Below are 22,173 nucleotides of genomic sequence, written 5' to 3' on the forward strand. Positions count from 1 at the left end.
ATCAAGCATCGTGGACATTGGGCTTTAGATAACAAGACAGAAACAGGCAGGGAGTTGACTGAACTCTGGTCAACCGACGTTTGTGAAATTGGCCTTGTTTGTGGTCAACTTTTGTATTTAACGTCGTCTTAAATACGTGCACAAAGTATTTAGCCAGAAAATGATCCGCATGGATGACGCTACACAGATCAGTTTATTAGCTACGAAATATTTCAAGAGATATTTAAGACGGTCTTTGAATATGAGAATTGACTGTAAAGAAGCAAGCAACCGAATTGGACACAAGACACACAGACATAGAGAAATCTCGACCGCTGTTATTACCTTTACAAGGTGAATACTTGCGCGATAGTTTCACAATGCCTCGTGTGACCAAGGTTTGAATGATGAGTCGTGTTGCTTTAACAAAATTTTGATTCTGGAAAGCTTGACGTTTAGACGTGCCGTTTCTAAAGCAGATGCTTTAATGTATATCATTATCGCAAAAACGGTGGCTCGTTTGATAAATAATATACACTAATGTGATATCTAATAGCGTGTGTACAATTTCAGCCCGCGTATCAGAATCTGAGGACAAGGGTCGAAGGCTCCGTAAACTCTTTCCTTAGCAAGCAACTATGGATGCCGGACCTGAACAAGAATCAGCTTAGGGAGAATTTGCGCAAGCACATACACGACGCTCCGTATCTAGATGCCGGCGTGGAACGGATAGTGGATCAAGTGGTGAATCCCAAGGTCTATTCGGCTTTCATGCCGCACATAGAGGATGTGGTGTACAAATTTCTTGGTATCGAGAGACCGAAGGCGAAGGAGAAGAACGGCGCTTGCGGTCTGAAGGACCTGTTGCCCAAAGATCTGGACCCGGTCTCGCCAGAGTCCGACAAGAACAGCTTGAAGGACGAATCTCTCGAATCCTTGGATATAAACGACATAAATGATTTTGACAGAAAGCAGGACGAGAGGGCCGACGAACAGAGGCTGCGAGACGAGGAACTGTACAGGGATAAGAACAGAGCTGGTTCGGAAAACGGACACATTTTCGTGGAGGAGAAAACGTCAGATGAAGCTTACAAAATTCTAAATAAGAATGGAAATAATTCAAACTTGAACACGTCCGCAAAATCGGACGATAGAGTCGACGACGAGGAGGAGGAGGTCAGTCCCACGTTCGAGCCTATCGACATCATGAACTTAAATGAATCCAACATTTCCAACGATTCGCATTTATCGGGAATATCGGAGTTAACGAGTCACCGATCCAGAAGCCCAGATTTTTCGAATGAACTGTCGCGGGATAACTTCGAGTATAGCAATCAAGATTCTCAGCTGAGCAAAGTCTCCTCGGATTCCCGGCTGTCAATAGTGACGGACTTTGGCTCCTCTAATCACGCTTTAACGCCAGTGCACGACTCGTCAAGAGATGAAACGACAAAGGATAAGTACGAGGCCAAAAGCAGCAGAGACAACTTCAAGGCAATCAGGGAGTTGGATTCGTCTAAGAGCAAGCCGGCCAAGAGTAGTTTTGACTTCAAAGGCAAAGATGTGCAAGATTACAAAGATACGAAAGATTTTAAGGGTACCAAAAGCGTATCTTCTAAGGAAAATTCGCGTGATGCCATGGATAGTGGTATCAAAGACAAGTATGATCACAAGAGCAGGGAGAAGAGCAAAGATAGCGAGTCCAAGTTGTCGAAGAGCACGAAAGAAAAATCTGCCAGCAAGGACGCCAAGTATTACAAGGACAAAAGCACCGAGAGAAAGAGGTCGAGTGAGAAGTACGATAAGCACAGCAGCGAGAAATACGATAAGCACAGTAAAAGTAAACCTAAAGACAGAACTGACCAGGCGAGAGAAAGTTCCGATAAAATTAAAGATATTTCAGAGAGCTTAAAGGATAACGCCAACAAACTCAAAGACGAGAAGCTTAAAGAAGTCGATAAGAAAGACAAGGATAACGTCAATAAAGAGGTGAAAGATTTGAAAGATATTTACAAGGAGAAAATTCGAGAACTTCGGGAGAAGAAAGAATTGACAGAGAAGGAGAAGTTGAACAAGGATAAAGATGTGAAGCTTATTAAGGAGACTAAAGACAAAAAGGATCCTGCTAAGGATAAAAAATCGAACAAGAAAGAGCACAGGAGTTCGTCGTCGTCGTCGTCATCGAGAAATCCTGCAAGTTATCACGAAAGTAAGAGCAGCAAGGCGTCGGAAAAGACGGATGGAAAGGATAGACGGTCGGACTCGAAGGATAAAGCAAAGCGGGATGAGAAACGATTGTCGAAAGACAGCAAGGGTAAGAGTCATTACAGTAGCAAATCGGATTTATCGGACAAGTCCGACAAGTCGGATTCAAAGAAGGTTTCCAAAAATGAGAAGGAGGATAAAGGTGGAAAGGTGGACACGAAGAAGGACGTCAAGGCGAGCGGCGAGAAAACGACGAACGGTAAGAGGGACGCCAAGAGCCACGTGCAACAGAACTCCGGCAAGAATTCGGAGCGCGTCGACAAGTCGGACGGTAGAAAAGAGTCGAAAAGCGACAGTCCGTCTAAGGATAAGAAGCGTCGAGACGACAAAAAGTCCAAGACGAAGGACGATCACTCGAGTCTACGGAAGAACTCGAACGATCGGCGTTCTACCGACAGGGATGGCTCGAACGGCTCGAATAACAAGACCTTACCGCCCAGCAACTCGAATTCCAACGTAACGAGCACCAAGTCGAGTACGTCGAATTTGACCAAGGACAATCACGTCAGTAATTCCGGTAGCGAGACGTCGGACAGCATCGCGGAGAAGACGCAAGTGAGCGATTCGAAGACGCCGCATCAGTCCAATTGTAAGTTACCGCCTAAAGTCAGCTCGCAACTGTCGACAAGTGAGAAGAGCCACTCGAGGACGGAAACCGACAACAGCAACGAGGCGTACGACAGGCAGGAAGAAGAGGAAGAAAGCGCGGATTCACGTGACGCGAGCCTGCCGCTGAAGAAGAGGCTGCTGCCGGATAAAGACGGCGACTCTACGTCCGACGTGAAACTGAAGAAACCGAAATTCGCCAAGAACATACACGAAGCTAAGAAACTGATGAAAATCAGGAAGCAGATGGAGAAGCAGAAACTCAAGGACGATAAGAAGGTAGAGAAAAAGGTTGCGCAGGAAGCGGATCAAACGAGTCAGTCGAGTACGAAGAACAATCTCGACAATATCGAGGGCGTGCCGGACGACGAGCGGGTTCAAATTATAGAGATCCCCGACGAGGAGTACGAAGAGCCTTACCCCGAGAAGCACGAGCCCCGTTTGTTGTTGGACGAGAGGTCAATAATAATGCCGGGAACCGAGTCTTGCGCCAACGACTTCCTGAAGGAGTTGCGTACGGGACAGTCTTCAAGCGGAGCGGTGCCGAATGTGCCGTCAGAGGAGGCACAGGTCACGCAGGATGCCAAAGCTGACGAGAAACTTGACGCGCAATCGAACGATTCGCACGTTGAAGAAAAGGCTTGCGAGGAAGATTCGCAGATCTCTAAAGAGAGGCGCGAGGACGAGCCCGAGGAAGGTCCGATAAATGAGACTGAACGCACGAATGCTGACGAAGAGAAACACCGTGTAGAAACGGAGGAAACGCGTGTTTCGCAGAAGCTGGAGGAAACTTTAGCTTCAGAAGAATCGAAATCTCCGAGTCGCAACGAGGACAGAAGCGTGGAACAATCGACAGAAGAGAGTGTGGCGATACGGGATTGTAATCTAGCTGAAGCACAGGACGATAACAAAGAAACGAAGGATGGCGATACGTTGGAAATACCAGGCGATAGTAGAGGATTATCGGATGTAAAGCAAACAGAAACGCGTGCGTCATTCGAGACTGACGCAATAGATTCAAATACCGATTGTACGGGAAACAGGTCCTCGTCCTCCGCGATCAGCGAAGACAACGAGGATTGCCGTTACTTCAAGACTGACAACGAGAAGTCGGAGAGGTTCTCCAACTTCTTAGAATCTCTAGAACTCGTGGAGAGCTCGTCCTTGGAGGAAATAATTGAGAGCCTAGGCGGCAAGGTGGTTTCCTCGATACCGAGATCCATGGCGCCGCCGTTGCCGAAGTCGCGCAAGCGCTCGTCCAGTCCCTTGTCGGACATACTGATGAACAACTCGGACAACAACAACGACGGCCACAAGCAGAAGCTGTCGTCCTCGCCCAACGAGAACGCGGTGCATAGCGTGAAGAAGAGGAAATTCACCAAGAAACCGAGATTCTCCAGTTTATGTAGCCCCCAAGGGATCTCGAATGGCGAGAACTTTGTCATGCCTTTGAGCCCCGACAGCGACGTGTCCGCGACGAGCGACAAAACGGCGTCGTCTAACGTAGTCAAAGAAGAAAAGAGGTATGTTACACGTTTCCGAGATCTTTACGTAGCACAAGAGTTTCACATGTATCTTGTTTCGTACATGCTTTGTACATCTGTTCTATAAATGCGCGCATTCGCTGTATCATTCTAAATAAATATTCTTTTTCTCGACATATACTTTGAGAAGAGCAAGCTCCGCCTAACGTTATTATTCCTTCAAATTGCAGCCGTAATAGGACCAGTCATCAGCGATACTCAAGCGATGATTTATATAAACCACGTCCGTTATTTTCAAGTTCTTCTCGTCGAAGCAGACGATCTAATCAAGCATAGCTAGCGCCCCATGGATTCAGGTTCAATAAGCACTATACGATTTCCGATCGTATTTATTTCGTTTCGTTATACAGTAATATGCATTGTGTATCATTACAATATCATTACAAAAAATTCCTTATTTAATTTACCACCTTCTTCAATTTAATCAACTATTTCGTTTCTCCGTTGAACAATAATGACGTAAAAGTATGTGCATAATTAGACATTTATAATTAGTTTGAAACTTAGTTAATACATACTGAATTTTATATAACATTTTAATAATCCTTTTATTAAAGTACATGATACTTTTATTTTATAACGTTTTATAATACTTGGAACATTTGTTTGCACCTGAAATTCTGGATACGAGCTAAGAAATTTATGTTACCAATTATAATAACTTATTAATACCTATGAGGTTTCGTAGATATTATCGACTAAAAATATTTTAGTCAGCGCTTCAATGAACGAGAGTTTATTAATTAGAATATTCCTTTAACAAGTTTATATATTTCGAGGTGAAAATGTTGTCGGCTTCAACTAACATCTTCCATATAATATCTAAGACATGTTGAAGATTATAATGTTAAATATTATAACAAAAGATTGATTGCGTAAGTTTTGGCGAGTGCGAGTGTTGGAAAGAAGTACGTACTTTTTTTTTCGGGATAGCATACTCGTCTACTGTCCACTTGTGTTGGGAATGAGTGTCTCTACTTGTACGTATGCATATACATACGTTTATGTACGAACGAGTAGTCGTGGATCGTAGAACGCAACTTGAAAGTTATTAAGATTGTAAGGTTTGCACAATCGACTCTCGTCGTCTCTCTACGATACTGTTGGACTCGGTCTAACAAAAGTGTTTGAGCACAATTGTCCCTCTTTTAAGCTGCAATCGAAATCCACGAAAGAAACTCGTCCTTCCGGTTCCACACGTAGACCGTCGCATCATTAGGATGACATTAAAGTGTGTATACGTAATTTATTACACGTTTATCTGTGCAAGTTGCCGATTTTAACAACGCGAACAACTTTTTATGATACCCACGTACGTAATTAGACGCACTACAGATGTACAACGGTATATATATATATATATATATATATATATATTTATAAGGTTGCGCAACAGGGTGTGTGCTAGACTACCTTTCCGCTTATACCAGTTCTGTGGAATAGGACAGTTCTTATAAACATTTGTAGATTTTATACCGCGAGTGGGTTAGCGATTAATCTTTTCCAGAAGCATTCTTATAAGCAACTCCGGCGTGCGTGTGTGCGTGTGTACATATAAGAGTTGAAAGACTCTACGATACTGATCGACTGTAAGATAAAGGCAAGGGATCATCGATAAGATAAGATAAAATCATTATAGAGTAAGCGCCATATGATGTAAAATCTAATCTTAAGTTCTCAAAGACCCAGTTCGCGTTGTAGCTCACGTCGTCGGAGAAAGCTGATACGATATTCCTTAGTAATTTTCATATCCCTCCATCTTCGTCTCTTCACGTTATTTATACCATCGTCTTCTAGCGTAAATCATTTATTACTAGAATGATACTCCGATTACAAAGTAATAAACAAAGAAAAAGAAACCTCCCGAAGTGTCTTGTCATTCTCACAATAATTCATGGCGACACGAAGACTGGGAAGAGCAGCGTAAGACTGCGATATTACGTCACATGTATCTTTAGATCTATACTTTAAGAAACGTATTCTTATTTCTACTAGCTATACCGATATTATCAGTAAGCTTGTATAAATATGTACATACAAAAGGCGCGTGTGTCACGTCTTACTTCAGCAAGAATATTACGAGGCAAAATTTTGTACGTTTAAATTTTTTTCTTTATTCGCCACACGATTAGGCGTGCCATGTCCAAAGTGTTTATAAATTTCTCGCCGGCATTGAAATCGCTCTGGGATGAAATTAATGCTACATTGGGTCGTCCCGTAAGGCCGGATCTACCCAGTGAAAACTAATCAAAGTGCCATCAACTTAATGAGCAGTAGTCAAAATAATGCTAAAATAATTCGAGAAAAAGTAAGTCAAATATTGTCTCATCATAATGTAGTCATTTTGACGTCCACATAGTATGTTTGAATTTTTCTTATATAACACTACGATTATCATCTCGTAGATAGGTATCTATTTTCACCTTTCCATATGACCTTTTATCGCGTACAGTGTCAATGCAGATAGTGTCGATTTTCCTCATGTTGAAATATTTCCTTGACTCAATGACTACAAATCATGATTTTTATGTCACATAGACATCATTTTGGCTACACTGTTTTCACTGGGTATAATACGTGGCATGTCATAATCGGATATTGAATGCATGCGCACCAGGCTACCGGCTGTCTAAACAAGGAACGTGTCTTATCTTTTCCGGTTTACGACTACGACCGATGATGGAGCAATTTCCTGCGACTCCATTTTTGTAATCTTGCAATTGGTTTCAAAAGATCGTTCAAATAGTTGAACTTTTGTACTGTCATTCTTGTTAACTTGAAAAATTCTTTATGGTCACTCATTCGATTGCATCAATATTAGATCAATATGGTTAGTACATTGTTAAATATTGGCCAGTGCGCTTTCAATATAAATCCAAAATTGTATAACTATTATCGCGCAATATTTACATTAATTCCATGGCTAATATTGGCTTTACGTTGAACAATAACGACACCCCTGCCTTCGAATCGACTCCCGCGCGACCACGGCCTATCGTCGCGTATTTTTCACGTTTTAAGAGTATAAAACCTGATCTACAATATGCTCTTTGCGTCTAGTAATATTCTATTTTATGGATATCCATACCAATCAATATGTTTAAAAACTTGGAGCAAATTGAAACCATAGACATGTACATTATGTACTGTACATGTATACATTGTCGATCAATTTTTTTAGCATATTAATTTGCTTATATAATACAAAACAGAATATTTCTAATTGCAAAAAGCACACTGTGGATTGGACTTGAACGTCGCGAATTCTCCTAGCGGAGTTAGTACCGAAATTCCTCCCGTTTTAACTTCAAATTGGACTTTTGATCCACACAGGTCGGTACGCGCTCGCGACTTATCTGTCAACGCTGCAGGGCCCGGATAGAATCTCATTGTCCGGCGACCTCAATGCAGCGTCCAGCGGGAGCAACAACAACGCGACAGAAGCGACGACGACGAAGAACAGCGAGTCCGTCAACGACATCCTGCAGAAGATCAACGCGAACGTGGCGACCACAAGGAGAATTCGCGGCGTTCAAGTCCAATCCACAGTGTGCTTTTTGCAATTAGAAATATTCTGTTTTCTCTCTATATCCACATATGCGGCGATCGAACGAAAAACCAACAATGTTTTGGTTTTGAACCCGAGTCTTCGGATTACCAGACCAGCGCACAATCCTCTGCGCTACGATCGCCACAATATGATATATCGGCCAATGTATTTCCAATATAATCAACATTGGACCAATGTTCAGCCAATGTTTAGCCAACGCACTGTGCTACCAGGGAAGACTCGTTTAGCGAATACAAAAAACTACCGACTAACGGTTACATAACGTCAGCTGTCATTTCCTGGTGAACAATACAGCTGTTATGTACAACAAGAGTTATTTCATCTATGTCGTTGAGTGGGAAATTATAACATTGATGTTATGTAACATGTTAGTTGGCGTTTGCTAGAATCTTAATCGTAAGCTCTCCGGCGATAGAAGTCTCGGTTTTAACTATACGAGATAAGCCGAGCTCCCTTTTACATTTATTTATGACCCGATATGCCTGTTAACTACACGTGTGCCGCGGACTTTACGTTCCCAAGCGAGAAGTAAGTAATCAGTGAAAGTAAATCTCCACTTCGTGAAACCCCGTGCGTTTTAATTAGTTCCAAAATTAATCTAGGCGCGTGTGCGAGCAACGCGACGACGCCGCGGCGAATTTACAGCTCAACGTGCTCGGAGGAGGCGCACGAGGAGGCCCTCGTGCGTCTCCTTCCGCGGTTCGGTTCAGCCTCTGTCCAATCGACGGGCAAGGTCGTCGACGCTGACCGTCGCAGCTATGTGATACGCGAAGATGCGGGCCGACGACGGGATTAGATGTAATAAAGCGACGGCGGGCGTTGCGGGCTTGTTTACTTTTGCGCATCGCTACCGAGTAGCAGCGCACGTTGCACATGTCGCGAACGCCGCTCGACCTTGCCACTTAAACGGTCTTCTCGGCATTTAGAAACGGCATGACGATGCTGCTGATCGCTGCACGCAATCGCGCTCGTCGATATATATATTTTTCTCGCTGAAATCGAATATGATCGCGGACAGGGAGGGAAGCAGGGGTGGGGGGGAAGGAGATAATTCGCGGCGACCAGTCTGTCTCGTTTCGCGAAAACTCGTAAACCAGCTGCCTGCCGACGTTGGGGAAACTTATCGCGACGATATGTTTTATGGCTCTCTTTTGCGACACGCTCGCATAACGCTGGCCATTGTCTCCGCGATGTTTCCGACAATAGACGAGGAAAAGTCATAGCTCCGCTCGTCGCGCGAATCGGCGCAATAAAAGTATTCGCGAGTAGAATCGATAATTACGACGCGACGCGTCCATGAAATAGTGCGTTGATCAGATCTCGGGGCTCCCATCAGATAGACTTGTTTATCCGATAGACGTATCTACGTGTTCGATAATGAACGGCCTGAATATTACGGCCAATTTCACAACTCGAGTCATTTCTTCGTAGATAAAATGGAAGAAAGTTGGTCCCCCGACCGAAACGCGGTTCTCAAATCGCTCGCTGGCGATCGTCGTCAACTCAATGGAAGATTCGCTTTTTGAAATTCTGTACGAATTCGCACTGCTACTAGCAGTCTATTCAAAATGTACTTTCCCTAGTGGCGCGATATACCGGCGAGATATTGGGAAATAATGTAAATCTAGTATTCCCAAAAGTGATCCAATATTGCAAGATGGACGCCTTCTGTTATTTAGGGCCAGTTTCACAAACGTCGTTTAACCGCTAACCCATGGTTAATTGATCCTCTGTCTCTTCTTGGATAACAAGATAGAGAAAGATAGGAAGTCGACTGAACTCTCGTTAACAGTTAACCGACGTTTGTGAAACTGGACCTTAGCCAATACCCAGATAGCACACACAGCTCTACGAATATCCTTCGGGCGTGCAAATGTTCTTAATTTCAGAATATTCTATAAATATATATAGACTGTAACAATTGGAAATCGTATATCCACAACAAAGAAGAGCGCTTTTAGAATATTCGTCGAGAATGTCTTTGGAATATTCGTTCGGGATAATTTTCGAATATTCACCGAGTTTATGTATTGCACATTGTGTATTCTGTAATACACTTATCTTATGCAAAAGGCAGTGAAACCTGTGGTCGTACCGTATATAACCGACACGCTATAATATTCGATAGACTATTCTATTCGCGTTCTAAGAAGATTTATAGCAACGCCAGTCGAATGTTCCACAAGCATAAGATAAATATGTAAGAACGGCCTGTGGAATATTGCAAATATTCCTGAAGAATATTCAGAAAATGTTCATAAGAGTGTCTTGTGCTATCTGGGCATGTCTATTTAGCAATATGGGTTATATCTCATCAGAATATTATATAAATTATAATATTATATATTACATGAATTCTAAGAAAAGAAATGCAACTTCCCTGGTAAAAATTCTACGCGTTTTCGCGAAACGCATAGTAGAACAGTCAGAAACAGATAGAATTTAATGCATGTTCTATCCGTTTCTAACGGAATTTTTACCAGGGTTTCCTCAGTATTTCTGAAAAGTGCACCAATTCGTACAACAATTATGAGGAAAATTATCAGGTTAACGACGTGCATATTAAAGAAAGAGAGAGGGAGAGAGAGAGAGAGAGAAAAGTCGCGGTACCAGCATTTACGTCAGCTGATAAAATATAATTTACGTAAGCAGCGAGAGAGCGTCATGCACTTTCTGTGGTGCAACATGGCGCAAGTCCAGTGAGAAATGATTCGTCGATCGGTGCCGTAGCGATGTCGAATCGACGTCAAAATGACGGTTTCGATACCGATACGGCGTCGTTTCGTCGCCGATCTACGTGTCATTTCTGACTGGGCTCCGGGCGGCCGAATTTCACTCCTCTCCTCCCGATGGTGAAGTACAATAGGCGATCGGTGGACTCGTGCGCCAATCGCTTTGCATAACATGAGACTCTCGATTCCATTGTTAGAAACAACGATCTGAAAAGAAAAACATCGAGCCTCTCGCATTTTTATGCATGCAATAACAGCCGCTATTATCACGTGCGCGCGCATATATATATGTGTGTGTGTGTGCGTGAAGGTCGCTCAGAATTTTCCCGGAACGGGTTCCGCCTGTCAGCTGCACTTTCTACACTTGCCCGCGGTCGCGCCTGGCCTCTCCGTCGAATATGAAATTATTTCCTTGTTTCTAATCACGAGACACAACCAACGTCAATTTAGTAAAGAAATCTGTTAAATTCTTTCGCGACCTTAGAATCAAATAAAACAAAATATGTTCGGCGCATTGAGGAAAGCCACTCCAAAGTGAAAAGTCGTCGAGACTCTAGAAATTTTCTAGCTTGCAGACAATCAACGCGCTTCAAAAATTTGTCGTACGACAAATGTAATAATACGCTCAGACCAGCGTTGCTAAATAAGAGAAAGACGTCCATCTTTACAACATCGGACTAATATTGAGAATACTGGATTAACATTGTCGTGTGACAAATTTTTCAAGCGCTTTGACTGGCTGCAGAATAGAAAAGTTGGCTAAATAAGAGAAAGGCGTCCATCTTACAACGTCGGACTAATATTGGGAATACTAGATTTACATTATTTCCCAATATCGCGCCAATATATTGCGCCACAAAGGGGTGGTTCGATCGCGAGCCGCAACCGCGCGAATCGTCGCCGGGCTAGTCGTTTTCGTGTTTCAACGCGACGGAAAGTCTCGGCGGGCCACCGGCGGTGGTGAAAGCGCGGCCGAGACGAACGGGAGTCCCGCGGCGAGACGCGCGGGCGAGAGAAGCGAGAGTTGCACCGTGACGCGCGGTGACGCGCGTTCACGATGACTCGCCGCCACAGACTTATATATGGTCGCGCTGTCCTAAACATTAGAGTGCAGATATATCGAAAGAGTCATGATCTCTGTGTCTCTCGCTCAGCGTTAAGTGCGGGGCGAAAACGAACAAGTTAGACAGAGACTAACGTTAAATTTCCACCGAGGGCCAAAGTCGGACTAGAGTCTGGTCAAGATCGGGCTGGGGTTTGGTGTTTCCACCGCAAGAGCGCTCACCCCAACCCGATTCTGACCCGATTCTGACCCGACTCTAGCCCGACTCTGACCCTCGATGGAAACGTAGTCAGAGGAAACGTGGTCCTGCGGATGGCGCAGTCTAGGGTGCGCTCAGTTTCTCGCATGATGAACGCACTCTAGTATACAAGTCTATGCTCGCCGTCTTCGTCTCTCTCTCTCTTTCTTTGTCCCTCCCCCTTCTCCCCCTTCGTCAGCCGGGAAAATCATCGCCGTCGTGTCTCCGGCGTCGCGGAGGATCCCAGCGAGAAACGACTCGTCGATCGACACTGTCAATTTGACAGTGTCGTCACTCCTCGCCGGGGGACACGCAACGTTCATTCGGGTTCGCGTTTCGAAGCGCGGACAGCACCACGTACGGACCACGTGGTCGGGCACGACGCATGCGCGGCACGTGCGCCCGGACCTAACCTCGCCGCGCTGCGCCCTCGGCTCGTCCGCTCGCGGTCGGGACGTCGTCGCCTCGCGCTACTCCGGCCGCCTCGACGGCCCCCCCGGTCACGCACCGCGCGCGCCGATCCGCGCGACACGAGTCGCCCGAAACGATCGAGAGCCCGCGGGGCGAGCGAGACGATCCCCGTCGCGGGGCTCGGCGGGAAGGAAGGGGGTACCGCGGCGGGGCGGGGGCAGGAAACGAGCTGCCACCGAGCCTCCTCTCTCTCTCGGGCCTCCCCATTAAGAAACGATCGACGCACGCGGTCACATGTCGGCGCGCGTGTATTGTAATGTAACGTAACGTAACGTGCGCGCCCGTCCCGCCGCGAGGATCCCGTCCGTGTGCAGTTCGTCCTCGCTCCGCGCGCGCGTCCGCGTAAACGCCGTCGCCATCCTCGTCGTGGCGACACCCGCGTGTCCGACGTGAGAGCGTCGAATTGGCAGCGCAAACGTGTTGTCGGCCAGCACGCGACGAAGAGAGAGAAACAGAGAGCGAGTGAGAGAGAGAGGAAGCGACGGAGGGAAGGAGGAAAAAAGAAAGAGAAGATTACGCGACACCGTGGCGGCGGACCTGAGGCCCGTTGAGGAGCTAACGAGCGAGCGCTCTCTCTCCCCCGTCAACATGAGCAAAGACGACTACGAGAGCCTGCCGACCAACTCCGTGGCCGTGCACATGACGGCCGGCGCCGTCGCTGGGATCATGGAGCATTGCGTCATGTATCCGTTTGACAGTGTCAAGGTATCGTCGGCGCCTCCCCTCCCCCCCCCCCCCGCGCGCAAACACGTTTCCACCCTCCGGCCCTTTTACATAACCTCCTCGCCGCGGAGGCCGCCGCAGCCGGTTGGCTGCTCTCGCGCGTCTCCGCGAGATCCGCGAGCGCCAGGAAAATGCCACCCATCATCCGTTTTCCTCTATGCTTTCCTGGAAGACTGACGCTTTATCTCGTCCCCAGTTTATCTGCCGCCCAACAAGACGCGCAGATTAGCAGCGTTCGCGTCGGCGGCTCGTACGACGCTCGTCGCTCGTGGGCGCCGCACTGCTGTCCGTCTCTCTCGCGCCCCGCGCGAGGAAAATTGCTCAATTATATGGAATGACAAAGTCAGAGACAAGGCGCGGTGGCTCGCTGGTCGGACGTCGGAACCGTACGTCGCTCCTTGTTCGCTCGAGCGGGAAGGAAAAGGATCGGCGTGCGGTTCCGGACGACTAACAACAGCTCGTCGCACAACCGATAGCTCGGTAGACTCGTGCGGCTTGACTGCTGTACGAAGCTTGACACAATTTTATAATCCGACCCGATTGGAATGAGACGCTTCGCACTTTTCCAGGATTATGCACGCACGAGAGAGCGCGCGTCGACCAATTACATTGTACAAGTCCCACGACACGCTGTTGTACTTCTGACACAGCGGGTTTGTGTATTCGCGCCCGAGGCGAGAGCAGAATTTGTGAGGACTGCGGCCGATAAGGAGCACCGTGTCGAGTCAGTTCGCACTCGTGTGCCACGGCACGGCCGTGTAAAAGATGCTGCCGCGTCGTTCCTTGGAGCGTCCGCACGACGGCGGAGACAATGGCCACTTTGTAGCCGACGGCGGGCGCAGGGGGGGAGCGAATTATTGTGTATCGCAAATGATATATTGTACCGGGCTCCCGCGGCGGCATGCAAGTGTTTACTATTCATTATGTAACGCAGTTCGTCGGCAGCGAGGTTCTATTTCTGGTCTCCTTTTCAGACTGCTATCTATACTGCACGCGCCTCCCCGCTTAATACGCACGCCGGACCTTGATTTCGTTCATTATACAAGCGTGTTGCACGCTTTAATGCAAAGCGCAAATTGACAACCGACTGAAATGGTCAATTAAAATCCTGCCCGACACTTTCGCTCGCTCACACTGCAGCAGTTGATAGCCACTGCCCCTCGTTATCAGCAAGTCATCCTATTTTCAAGTTCTTTTGCGACAAAACGATAGTTTCGTAAGGCGGCATTGGGAGATTCTCCCGCACGAAGCTACTCGTAATGAAAAATACGCGCAAGATGAACGGAGCCGATTTATCGTTCAATTGATAATAATCTCGCTTATCTCTTGTGTGTGTCTAGACAAGAATGCAGGCATTAACTCCCGGTCCAGGGGGAGGAAGAGGAGTGGGAGAGGTGCTGTGCAGAATGATACGACAAGAAGGTGTATTAAGGCCAATTAGAGGTGTCAGCGCGGTGGTTGCCGGCGCCGGTCCCGCGCATGCCTTGTACTTTTCTTGCTACGAGTGTCTTAAAGAGAAGTTCAAGAGTCCGAGAGCTCAATTCAATCACCTCGTCTACGGGGCGGCCGGTTGCGTGGCAACAGTTCTGCACGACGGTGTCATGAACCCGGCGGAAGGTAGAAAAGCTATGCGACACGCGATACGCGATATTTGATAGTCATTAGTAATATGTATTCTTGTAAATAGAGAGATAATCTTACAAGCCGTGACTTGCTCACTGTTATCGTCACTTGACTAATGAAGGCAGATTCTTGTCTTATCACGAGCTCAGTATTATCTTCCTCTCTCACTGCTTCACATTTTAAAGTGAAAGATGTATAGATCCTTAACAAGAAAACGCTACGCTTCGAGAGATTTTGGAAACTAGATCTCACCTTGGTAGATAAATCGTAGGATATGTAGAGATTCACGTAATGTTGTCTTGTTACAGTGGTTAAACAGCGATTGCAGATGTACAATTCCCCGTATAGGAATGTATGGAATTGCATACAACACGTGTATCAGAACGAAGGGATATTTGCGTTCTACAGGAGCTACACGACTCAGTTAGCTATGAATGTGCCTTTTCAGAGTATTCATTTTATCGCTTACGAATTCGTACAATCTATTACAAATCCGGAACACGTTTACGATCCAATAGCACATATCGGATCCGGTGAGTCTTTCAATTATCTATAATATAAATTTTCCGCCGTGCACCTTTGACGTTATGGGAAAACGATACAACGTTGCGTTGCAAAAACTGTGTAAAAAAAAAAAATTAATCCGTCAACATTGTTCCAAAGTATTAAGTCTCGAGCAAAGTTACTGGACCCTGATGCGAGGAACTGCAGTCGAATAAGGTTTTAATCGTCTATTTTATGTGACCAGGTGCAACAGCGGGCGCAATCGCGGCCGCCGCAACGACCCCTCTTGATGTTTGCAAGACGGTGCTGAACACGCAGCAGGACGGCGTGCACGCTCAAGGCATGATAGATGCATTTAAACAGGTCTACAGGTTCGGCGGGATACAGGGATACTTCCGTGGACTACGCGCACGTGTCTTATTCCAAGCGCCAGCGACCGCTATCTGTTGGGTGATGTAAGTCAATTGGCTTTGTGTTTCTCTCCACCTTTTTTTTCTCCCCTCTGAGATTGCTCAATATTCGTCGTCTTTCTCTACGTCGCGTTGCGTAACGTGTGTCTGATCTGTACGGTAGATACGAGTCATTCAAGTATGTCTTGCGGGGTAAGCAAGACGATGAGTATGGCGACTTCGAGTCTGACAACGGTATGGCCGGAATTAACCAGAATCCGTCGCTCGCATCAAGATCCAACAGTTTTCAAGGCGCAGGTCTGTACTTTAACAACCACGCCTCGTCGCCTGTATTACTCAAAGTGACCACGAGTTAGGCATGTAAAAAGAAAACCACACCGTCGATTGTCCATCACGAGATAGAAAGAGAGAGAGAGAGAAAACTATTTCATTATTCGAGAGTTGTTTATGAAAGTGGCGATATCTTCTTTATAAGAGTCTATAGATAATGAACATTTCGTTGATTCGTCCATTACTTGAGCAGCATTTTTACGTATGTTCTATGTCGCAAAGAAACGAAAGTCGATGCTAAAGAAAGACAATAGCAAGCAAAGGTACGGGACCTAGGGTCCTAGGTTTACTGAATGTTGCTGTATAAACTTCTTATTGTTAACAAGAACAGCGCCGAATAACGACGCTAATAACGTTATCTTCTTTTTATCTTTTAATTTCTGATTATTGAAAGCATAGACATATCTAGACCGAGCATTTGAGCAGTGGGGATAGAGGTTCACGTTCGCATGCAAACGAGAGAGAAGGAAAATAGCACAAAACAGAGTTTGGCCTTTTCTACATGAACATCTACCTCAACTGTTCAAATAAAGACAAACGCTCGGTCCAGATATATTATGTCTATGACTCTGGGGATGATCTTAAAAAGGTAAACCTGAAAGTTGGATTAAGAGTGAACATCATTTCATTACGCTTTTACATTATTATCGTACCTTATGCTTTCGATAGATTTTCTATCATTTACGCAAAATCAGCATGGAAATACCGTACTACTTTAGAATAATTGCAAAATGACTTTGTTAATTAGCAATACTAAATTTGGAATCATGAAATAGTCGTTAATCCTGGTACATCGCTGGCTGCCATCCAATGTGTATGATTGAAAATAGAAATGCTATTATCTAATGTACTGTTCATGATGGAGTATAAATGAACATTCAGTAAAATGTCGGTTTGATGTATATCAGTTTGAATATAAACAGCCTGTCCGTATTATTTGTTTTTCACCTGTAATTTTTATATTAATTTATAAATAAATTATAAATTATAAATAAATTATAAATAAACGTTCGTATATATCTAGCTTATACAAATAATTCTAAATATTTTATTAGTAAACTATTTAGCATTGACATCTAATTGGTTTAATATGGTGAAAGACGCCAAGCAATTTTATACTCTACAAGTGAATTCACGCGTAAAAGAGTAATAAAATGAGAGTTACTTGAAAACATGGTACAGCAAGTATAAAACTAACACTATTTTTTTTAACATTTTTTTTAGTATAAAAATCATATGTTTTTAAGAAGGACCGGAAGATATGCTCCACTTGAATAGTGAAAAAATAAGTTACGCAATTAGATTGCAGCCCACTCCAACATTGTACCATTAAGTTAAGAAAACAGTGGGATGCATGCAGGAATTTCATCGGTAATAAACTACACTTTAGAGCATAATTAAGTGCGCATAATTAATTCAGGATCATCTCGCAAACGGAAATTCGCAAAATGAGACAACCCATAATTGTTATTAACAGGACGTTGTAAAAATCAATCAAAGTTTGACGTTAAAAAGTTACAAAGACTACTTAATGGAATTCTAAGTTGATGTAGAATACGACGTAACTTCGTGTTCATATTATAGGTACGAGAGGTACATTGGAGTGAATTGAATTAACACACGGGGCACGATTGGCTACCCGAAACTAAAGGAATTACAAATGATGTAAAGTAATTATTTTATAGGAGACTGTAGATAAAAAAAACTATAAAATATATTACAGATGTACAGTATAAAATACAAGAAAAACCAGTGTAGAAAAAATGGAACTATTATTTGTACAACTACGATTCCTCTTGATTACTCAAGTACAAATGATAAAATGCTCCTTAGTCATTTTGTAATATAAATAAATTATGTATCTAAACCATATACGATATATAACTACAATATTGCTTCCTATGGCTGTGATAACTGGGTCATTTGATGTTGACTTTAAGAGGGAGTAATATCATGTAAAACTCATATTTCACGCCATATTTATTTATTGTTACAATTTTTTAATACCCTACATCGTTGCCGAATAAATCGTTCGATGTTGCTGGGGAGAGAGTAAAAACGCAGTATTCATATGTGTAAAGATGTATAAAAAAAAGGAGGGGGGACGGCATCTAAATTTAAAATTTGAATTATCAAAATCTTACTTTGGAGAATAGCAGCTAATCTTTCGTTCGAAGCGTTTGTACAGATTTGCACGGATGATATTACACACGTTCGTATTTTGTATACTAATTTAGATGTGCAATTGTCAAAATGCAATGTGTTTTATTAAATTTACAGGACGCTTAATTCATCGTTATACACATACTTTTTGTTGTAATCTGTTAATCTTTGTATTAAACACTTATATCTCGAAATTGTCTTTATTTGAACCTCAAATAGATGCTTATTTCTCAGGTGTTATAAGATATTACAATACTGTACATAATGAAAACGCGTTCACCGATCTGTTTTTCTTTTTTTAATTTATTACGCAAACTAATCGTGGTCACGTTTATTATTGCGTAAAATTAATCGATTTCACAGTTTCTACGTTTTCCCTTGTATAAGTAAGCGTTAACTTTTTTGAAAAACAAGTTGTATATAGTCGATATATATGCTCCCACTGGTATTATAAAGAAATATAAAAATAATGTAGGGTATATATTAATAAGTATATATTGAGTTTGTGTAACAGTGAAATGCATTATACATAATAATGTAAATAAATCATTCTACAAAGTGTTATGGTGTACTTCCATGCTTAATTCGCTTTATCTCTCATTTTCTTACTTACAAGTGCGTGAAGAAAGGAGAAAACATTTGAGGGAACAGTGACACTTCGGAATCTTACTTCAGAGTTATTTTCCTTATAATACTTTTTGACGGCTGCGTAAATTCCTCGTAACAATCGTCTATTTTACCTAAACTAGCGTACAAATTGCAAGAGCGAGACATGACGAAAATACCTGGAGATGTGTGCGACGCTCGTTATCAGTTATTTCACGGCGACAGAATAAAAAAGGAAAACGCGATACGGATAAAGTGGTTTTTAGAAAATCAACGATTGTTAGATCAGTTGCGGGAGCCGAGGCTCGCGAAACGTGCCAGGGAAATAATTGCGGAGTCTAGAAAGCGAGAAGCAGCTCGCGTTGATAAACCCATTGTAATTTCAATTTGTTCACTCACAATGCTCATGTCTTACAAATTTTGTACGCACGTAGGTACAACGGAAGCCCTTACCCCTTTGGAGGCCACCTAAATCTGACGGTTCTGTCGGTATAGATATCATGAAGCCGGTCGATCCCGACGTAAGAGCCGCACTTTATGAGAAAGGAATCCCAACTTTTATTACTGCTCAGAAATATCTAACTGAAAGGTAGTGCATAATACAAATTCAAACACAGCGTATGGGACCCCATTCGAAGGGGACCAGTTGACTAATGTAAAATGCCTTTTGACATTTTTTTTTTAGATATAAAGAACCGCCGGAGAAACGTTTCTATTTTCCCGATTGTACGAATTGGATATACGGTTGGCGCCTTCATGATTATCCGCCCGTTCCACTTAGCAAAGTAGGTCTGAAATCCGTTATGTTAGCACAATTTTATCAGCGTAAGGCGTTCAATCTGGAGCGAGATCCAGAATGGTTCCGTGGTTGTCAAATGAAGGATGCTAGGAATTTCAATGAATCACTGACATATTAATTAGCAACTAATCGAACTTTTGTACAATGAATTATAAATATATCTGTATATTGCTGTAGCACGATCATCGATATTTTGGTGATATATTTTCTGTGAATAGTTGTTACATATTTTAACATATAATTTTTATAATAAAACACATGTGCGATAAATGGACGATTATTTATTTTGTTTAAGTATCTGTAATTTTGCAATTAATTATATAAGAAATAAACTCCACGATATCTCCCTCAGAAAGATAAGCAGATGTATGTCAGCAGATTTTGTTATTTCTACAAACATATTGTGTCGACGCTGTTATAACAGTTCGTATCATATTTGACACGAACTGCCTTTTTGCTTACTAATTTTTTTTAACTACAATAGAATCTGGCAAAATTTTCTACACAAACTCTCGTAGTTCCTATTCTCATCAAGAGCACGAAATCATTTCTTTGTACTTACAATTTTTCTCTTGCACTTACGTAAAATGTGTAAATAAATGAAAACTAATTTCTTTTCATGTATTCGCGTCTAAAATGCTGATTCATAGAATGTACCAGAGATTTATTTCTCGTGGATTAATAGCGTGATATTTTTATTTGTTATAATCCACACCGCTAGAAATATAAGGTGTAAAATTATATACGTGTATTTGTTACTGCAGAATAACTGGGAAAACTTTCGAGTGGCATCTTTTGATTCTGATTATTATGATTGATTCTTCCCTTATCTTACTATATATAATTTTTTATTGCAATAAATTTCACATTGTTTTCTTAATTTATTTGTCGCTTCTTTTCTTGCTTGTCCTCTTTGTTCGTGCTATTTATAGAAAGCAGATCTAATGGCAATAAAAAATCGGCGTGCTCCGGTAAAGTGTTAAATGCAAAATTTATAAATTTTTGAAATTCCTCACTAAGAGCATCGATCTTTTCTTTAAGCGCTTTATTCTCATTGCGATATTTTGTAATCCTCGCTTCCATTACATTCACAGTTTCTTCTTGCTTAGCAACAAGTTCGTGCAAGGACTTGATTTTTTCCTGTATGTTTCAAATATGTCATTTTTTCATGTTAATGTTTTTAAATAGCACTTTATAACAAATGTATTTATCGTAAAGTGAGACAACGAATGAAAGAGAGTTGTAGGTTTCAACTTTCATCCGACATGTTATCTAATCATTTTGAAAAGAAAGATAAGATAGGTACAGATATTTTAAAATTTCGTTCGAAATAAATGTAATATTTACTTGAAAATGTTCGTGTGTCGCCTGCAGTTGCAAACTGCCACGCAATCGTTCCATGCAAACAATGCAAATGATATTTGCTACATTTCGTATCTCGAATTCGTGACGTTGGACACGCAACTCTTCCATCTTCACCCTCTCGATCTCTCGGATTCTTGCATCCTGTTTGAGCTGCTGTTTCCTTCGTGGATCAAAGCCAAATTCAATTCATTTTACGTATACGAACATCGAGTGTGTTAAAATTTGTTACATTTTTTACAGTATCCAGATACCTCACGATCTCATTGAACTCAACAATCATTTTTTCTCTCTGCGCGCGATGAGTTTGTTCGAGCTCATTGTAGAGGGACGTAACGACCAAGTCTATTTGAGGCCGTATCTTTCTTAGCACGTCGTGGGTTGCATCTGTTCCCGCTTTTACGACGGCTTTCCGCAATTCTTTCTCGCATTTCTCATCCGTGACCGAAACTTCGACCTGTCGCATCACAATTTTCCATAAATTATCATCTCTTTTATTAAGTCAATTATGTTTTGCGTTCACCCGCAACTTCTTCTCCAACTCCTCCTGAGCGGATTTCAAGTACTCTTCGTACTTGGCGTGAATTTCCTCCGCGTTGCGTCTAACGACGAATCTCTTTTCAGCTTCGAGCACACGATATTCCTCTGTAAACTCATCCCTCAGTTTCCTCTCCGTCGCCGCTTCGATCTCCGCCTGAAATATCTCCAGCTCGCCTTCGCCCAGCGCTGAGCCGAGCGTTTATAAAATATCGACATATTATCGCCTTTGCCCAAGAAAAGTGTCAAAAATATCAATTTTTTGTGCCTTTCATAATCTATCGGCAGAAACTCACTATCTCAGATTAGGAATCTATCGCATAATAGGGGACTTTCCTCTACTACCTAGAATATCGCTATGCAGGAAGGATCTAAGAGTTTCCTGCCTTCTCGCCCAAGTTTCCGTCGCGTCCGCCTTCAATTCACCGTCCCGTGAGGCGCAACATGATGATTGCCGCGTCAGTTTGGCACGGGGCGTCGGGTCCAACTGCAGTTTCACCGCTTCCCGATGACTGCGGTCGAGGAGAAGCTGCGCCAGCGAGGTGCCAAGGCGCCGCTGAATCTCCGACCCCGTCGGGCTCTCGTCGCGCGCGGCGCATTCCAACTCGGGAAATTTGCGGGCGGTGCAAACTGCGTCAAGACACATG

General features: G+C 43.3%; 4 protein-coding genes across 7 annotated transcripts in view; 3 read left to right on the top strand and 1 right to left on the bottom strand.

Moving 5' to 3' along the window:
* Positions 1-6,495, top strand: part of LOC105559917 (biorientation of chromosomes in cell division protein 1-like 1) — a 9,465-nt gene extending 2,970 nt beyond the window's left edge. The window contains exons 3-4 of the mRNA XM_012008565.1: positions 553-4,373; positions 4,565-6,495. Of these exons, the coding sequence (XP_011863955.1) occupies positions 553-4,373; positions 4,565-4,670 (3,927 nt within the window). The 3' untranslated portion in view covers positions 4,671-6,495. The remainder of the gene's footprint in view (positions 1-552; positions 4,374-4,564) is intronic.
* Positions 6,496-12,657: 6,162 nt separating this feature from the next.
* On the top strand, positions 12,658-16,961 carry LOC105559920 (mitoferrin-1). Of its 4 annotated transcripts, none has more exons than XM_012008573.1 (5): positions 12,658-13,174; positions 14,533-14,809; positions 15,124-15,348; positions 15,564-15,774; positions 15,893-16,961. In XM_012008573.1, exons 1-5 carry the CDS (start codon positions 13,058-13,060, stop codon positions 16,083-16,085), a joined length of 1,023 nt encoding a protein of 340 aa, XP_011863963.1. In that variant the 5' UTR covers positions 12,658-13,057; the 3' UTR covers positions 16,086-16,961. The 4 variants fall into 4 exon arrangements, with proteins under 4 accessions (XP_011863963.1, XP_011863964.1, XP_011863962.1 ...); XM_012008574.1 differs by lacking the exon at positions 12,658-13,174 and adding an exon at positions 13,622-13,845; XM_012008572.1 differs by lacking the exon at positions 12,658-13,174 and adding an exon at positions 13,905-14,095.
* Positions 16,962-17,049: 88 nt separating this feature from the next.
* Positions 17,050-19,901, top strand: LOC105559919. Its single transcript, XM_012008571.1, has 3 exons — positions 17,050-19,204; positions 19,263-19,417; positions 19,514-19,901. Exons 1-3 carry the CDS (start codon positions 18,995-18,997, stop codon positions 19,743-19,745), a joined length of 597 nt encoding a protein of 198 aa, XP_011863961.1. The 5' UTR covers positions 17,050-18,994; the 3' UTR covers positions 19,746-19,901.
* A 94-nt stretch (positions 19,902-19,995) lies between these two features.
* On the bottom strand, positions 19,996-22,043 carry LOC105559921. Its single transcript, XM_012008576.1, has 4 exons — positions 21,823-22,043; positions 21,244-21,715; positions 20,975-21,152; positions 19,996-20,767 (listed from the first exon to the last, which is right to left on the bottom strand). The coding sequence occupies exons 2-4, from the start codon at positions 21,453-21,455 to the stop codon at positions 20,504-20,506; spliced, it is 654 nt and encodes a 217-aa protein (XP_011863966.1). The 5' UTR covers positions 21,456-21,715; positions 21,823-22,043; the 3' UTR covers positions 19,996-20,503.
* Positions 22,044-22,173: the final 130 nt, after the last annotated feature.

The sequence above is a fragment of the Vollenhovia emeryi genome, unplaced genomic scaffold (genome assembly GCF_000949405.1).
Source record: "Vollenhovia emeryi isolate VEMERY1.0 unplaced genomic scaffold, V.emery_V1.0 DF939249.1, whole genome shotgun sequence".
Classification (NCBI taxonomy): Eukaryota; Metazoa; Arthropoda; class Insecta; order Hymenoptera; family Formicidae; genus Vollenhovia; species Vollenhovia emeryi.

Excerpts from the sequence above, each read along its gene's own strand:
- LOC105559920 (XM_012008572.1), top strand. The coding sequence starts at position 13,958 with ATGCTGCCGCGTCGTTCCTTGGAGCGTCCGCACGACGGCGGAGACAAT. Across the intron at positions 15,349-15,563 it reads AATAGCACATATCGGATCCG|GTGCAACAGCGGGCGCAATC; the intron begins GTGAGTCTTTCA and ends TTATGTGACCAG. Across the intron at positions 15,775-15,892 it reads ACCGCTATCTGTTGGGTGAT|ATACGAGTCATTCAAGTATG; the intron begins GTAAGTCAATTG and ends TCTGTACGGTAG.
- LOC105559919 (XM_012008571.1), top strand. The coding sequence starts at position 18,995 with ATGACGAAAATACCTGGAGATGTGTGCGACGCTCGTTATCAGTTATTT. Across the intron at positions 19,205-19,262 it reads CTCGCGTTGATAAACCCATT|GTACAACGGAAGCCCTTACC; the intron begins GTAATTTCAATT and ends GTACGCACGTAG. Across the intron at positions 19,418-19,513 it reads CAGAAATATCTAACTGAAAG|ATATAAAGAACCGCCGGAGA; the intron begins GTAGTGCATAAT and ends TTTTTTTTTTAG.
- LOC105559921 (XM_012008576.1), bottom strand. The coding sequence starts at position 21,455 with ATGCGACAGGTCGAAGTTTCGGTCACGGATGAGAAATGCGAGAAAGAA. Across the intron at positions 21,153-21,243 it reads GAGTTCAATGAGATCGTGAG|GAAACAGCAGCTCAAACAGG; the intron begins GTATCTGGATAC and ends TGATCCACGAAG. Across the intron at positions 20,768-20,974 it reads CGACACACGAACATTTTCAA|GAAAAAATCAAGTCCTTGCA; the intron begins GTAAATATTACA and ends TGAAACATACAG.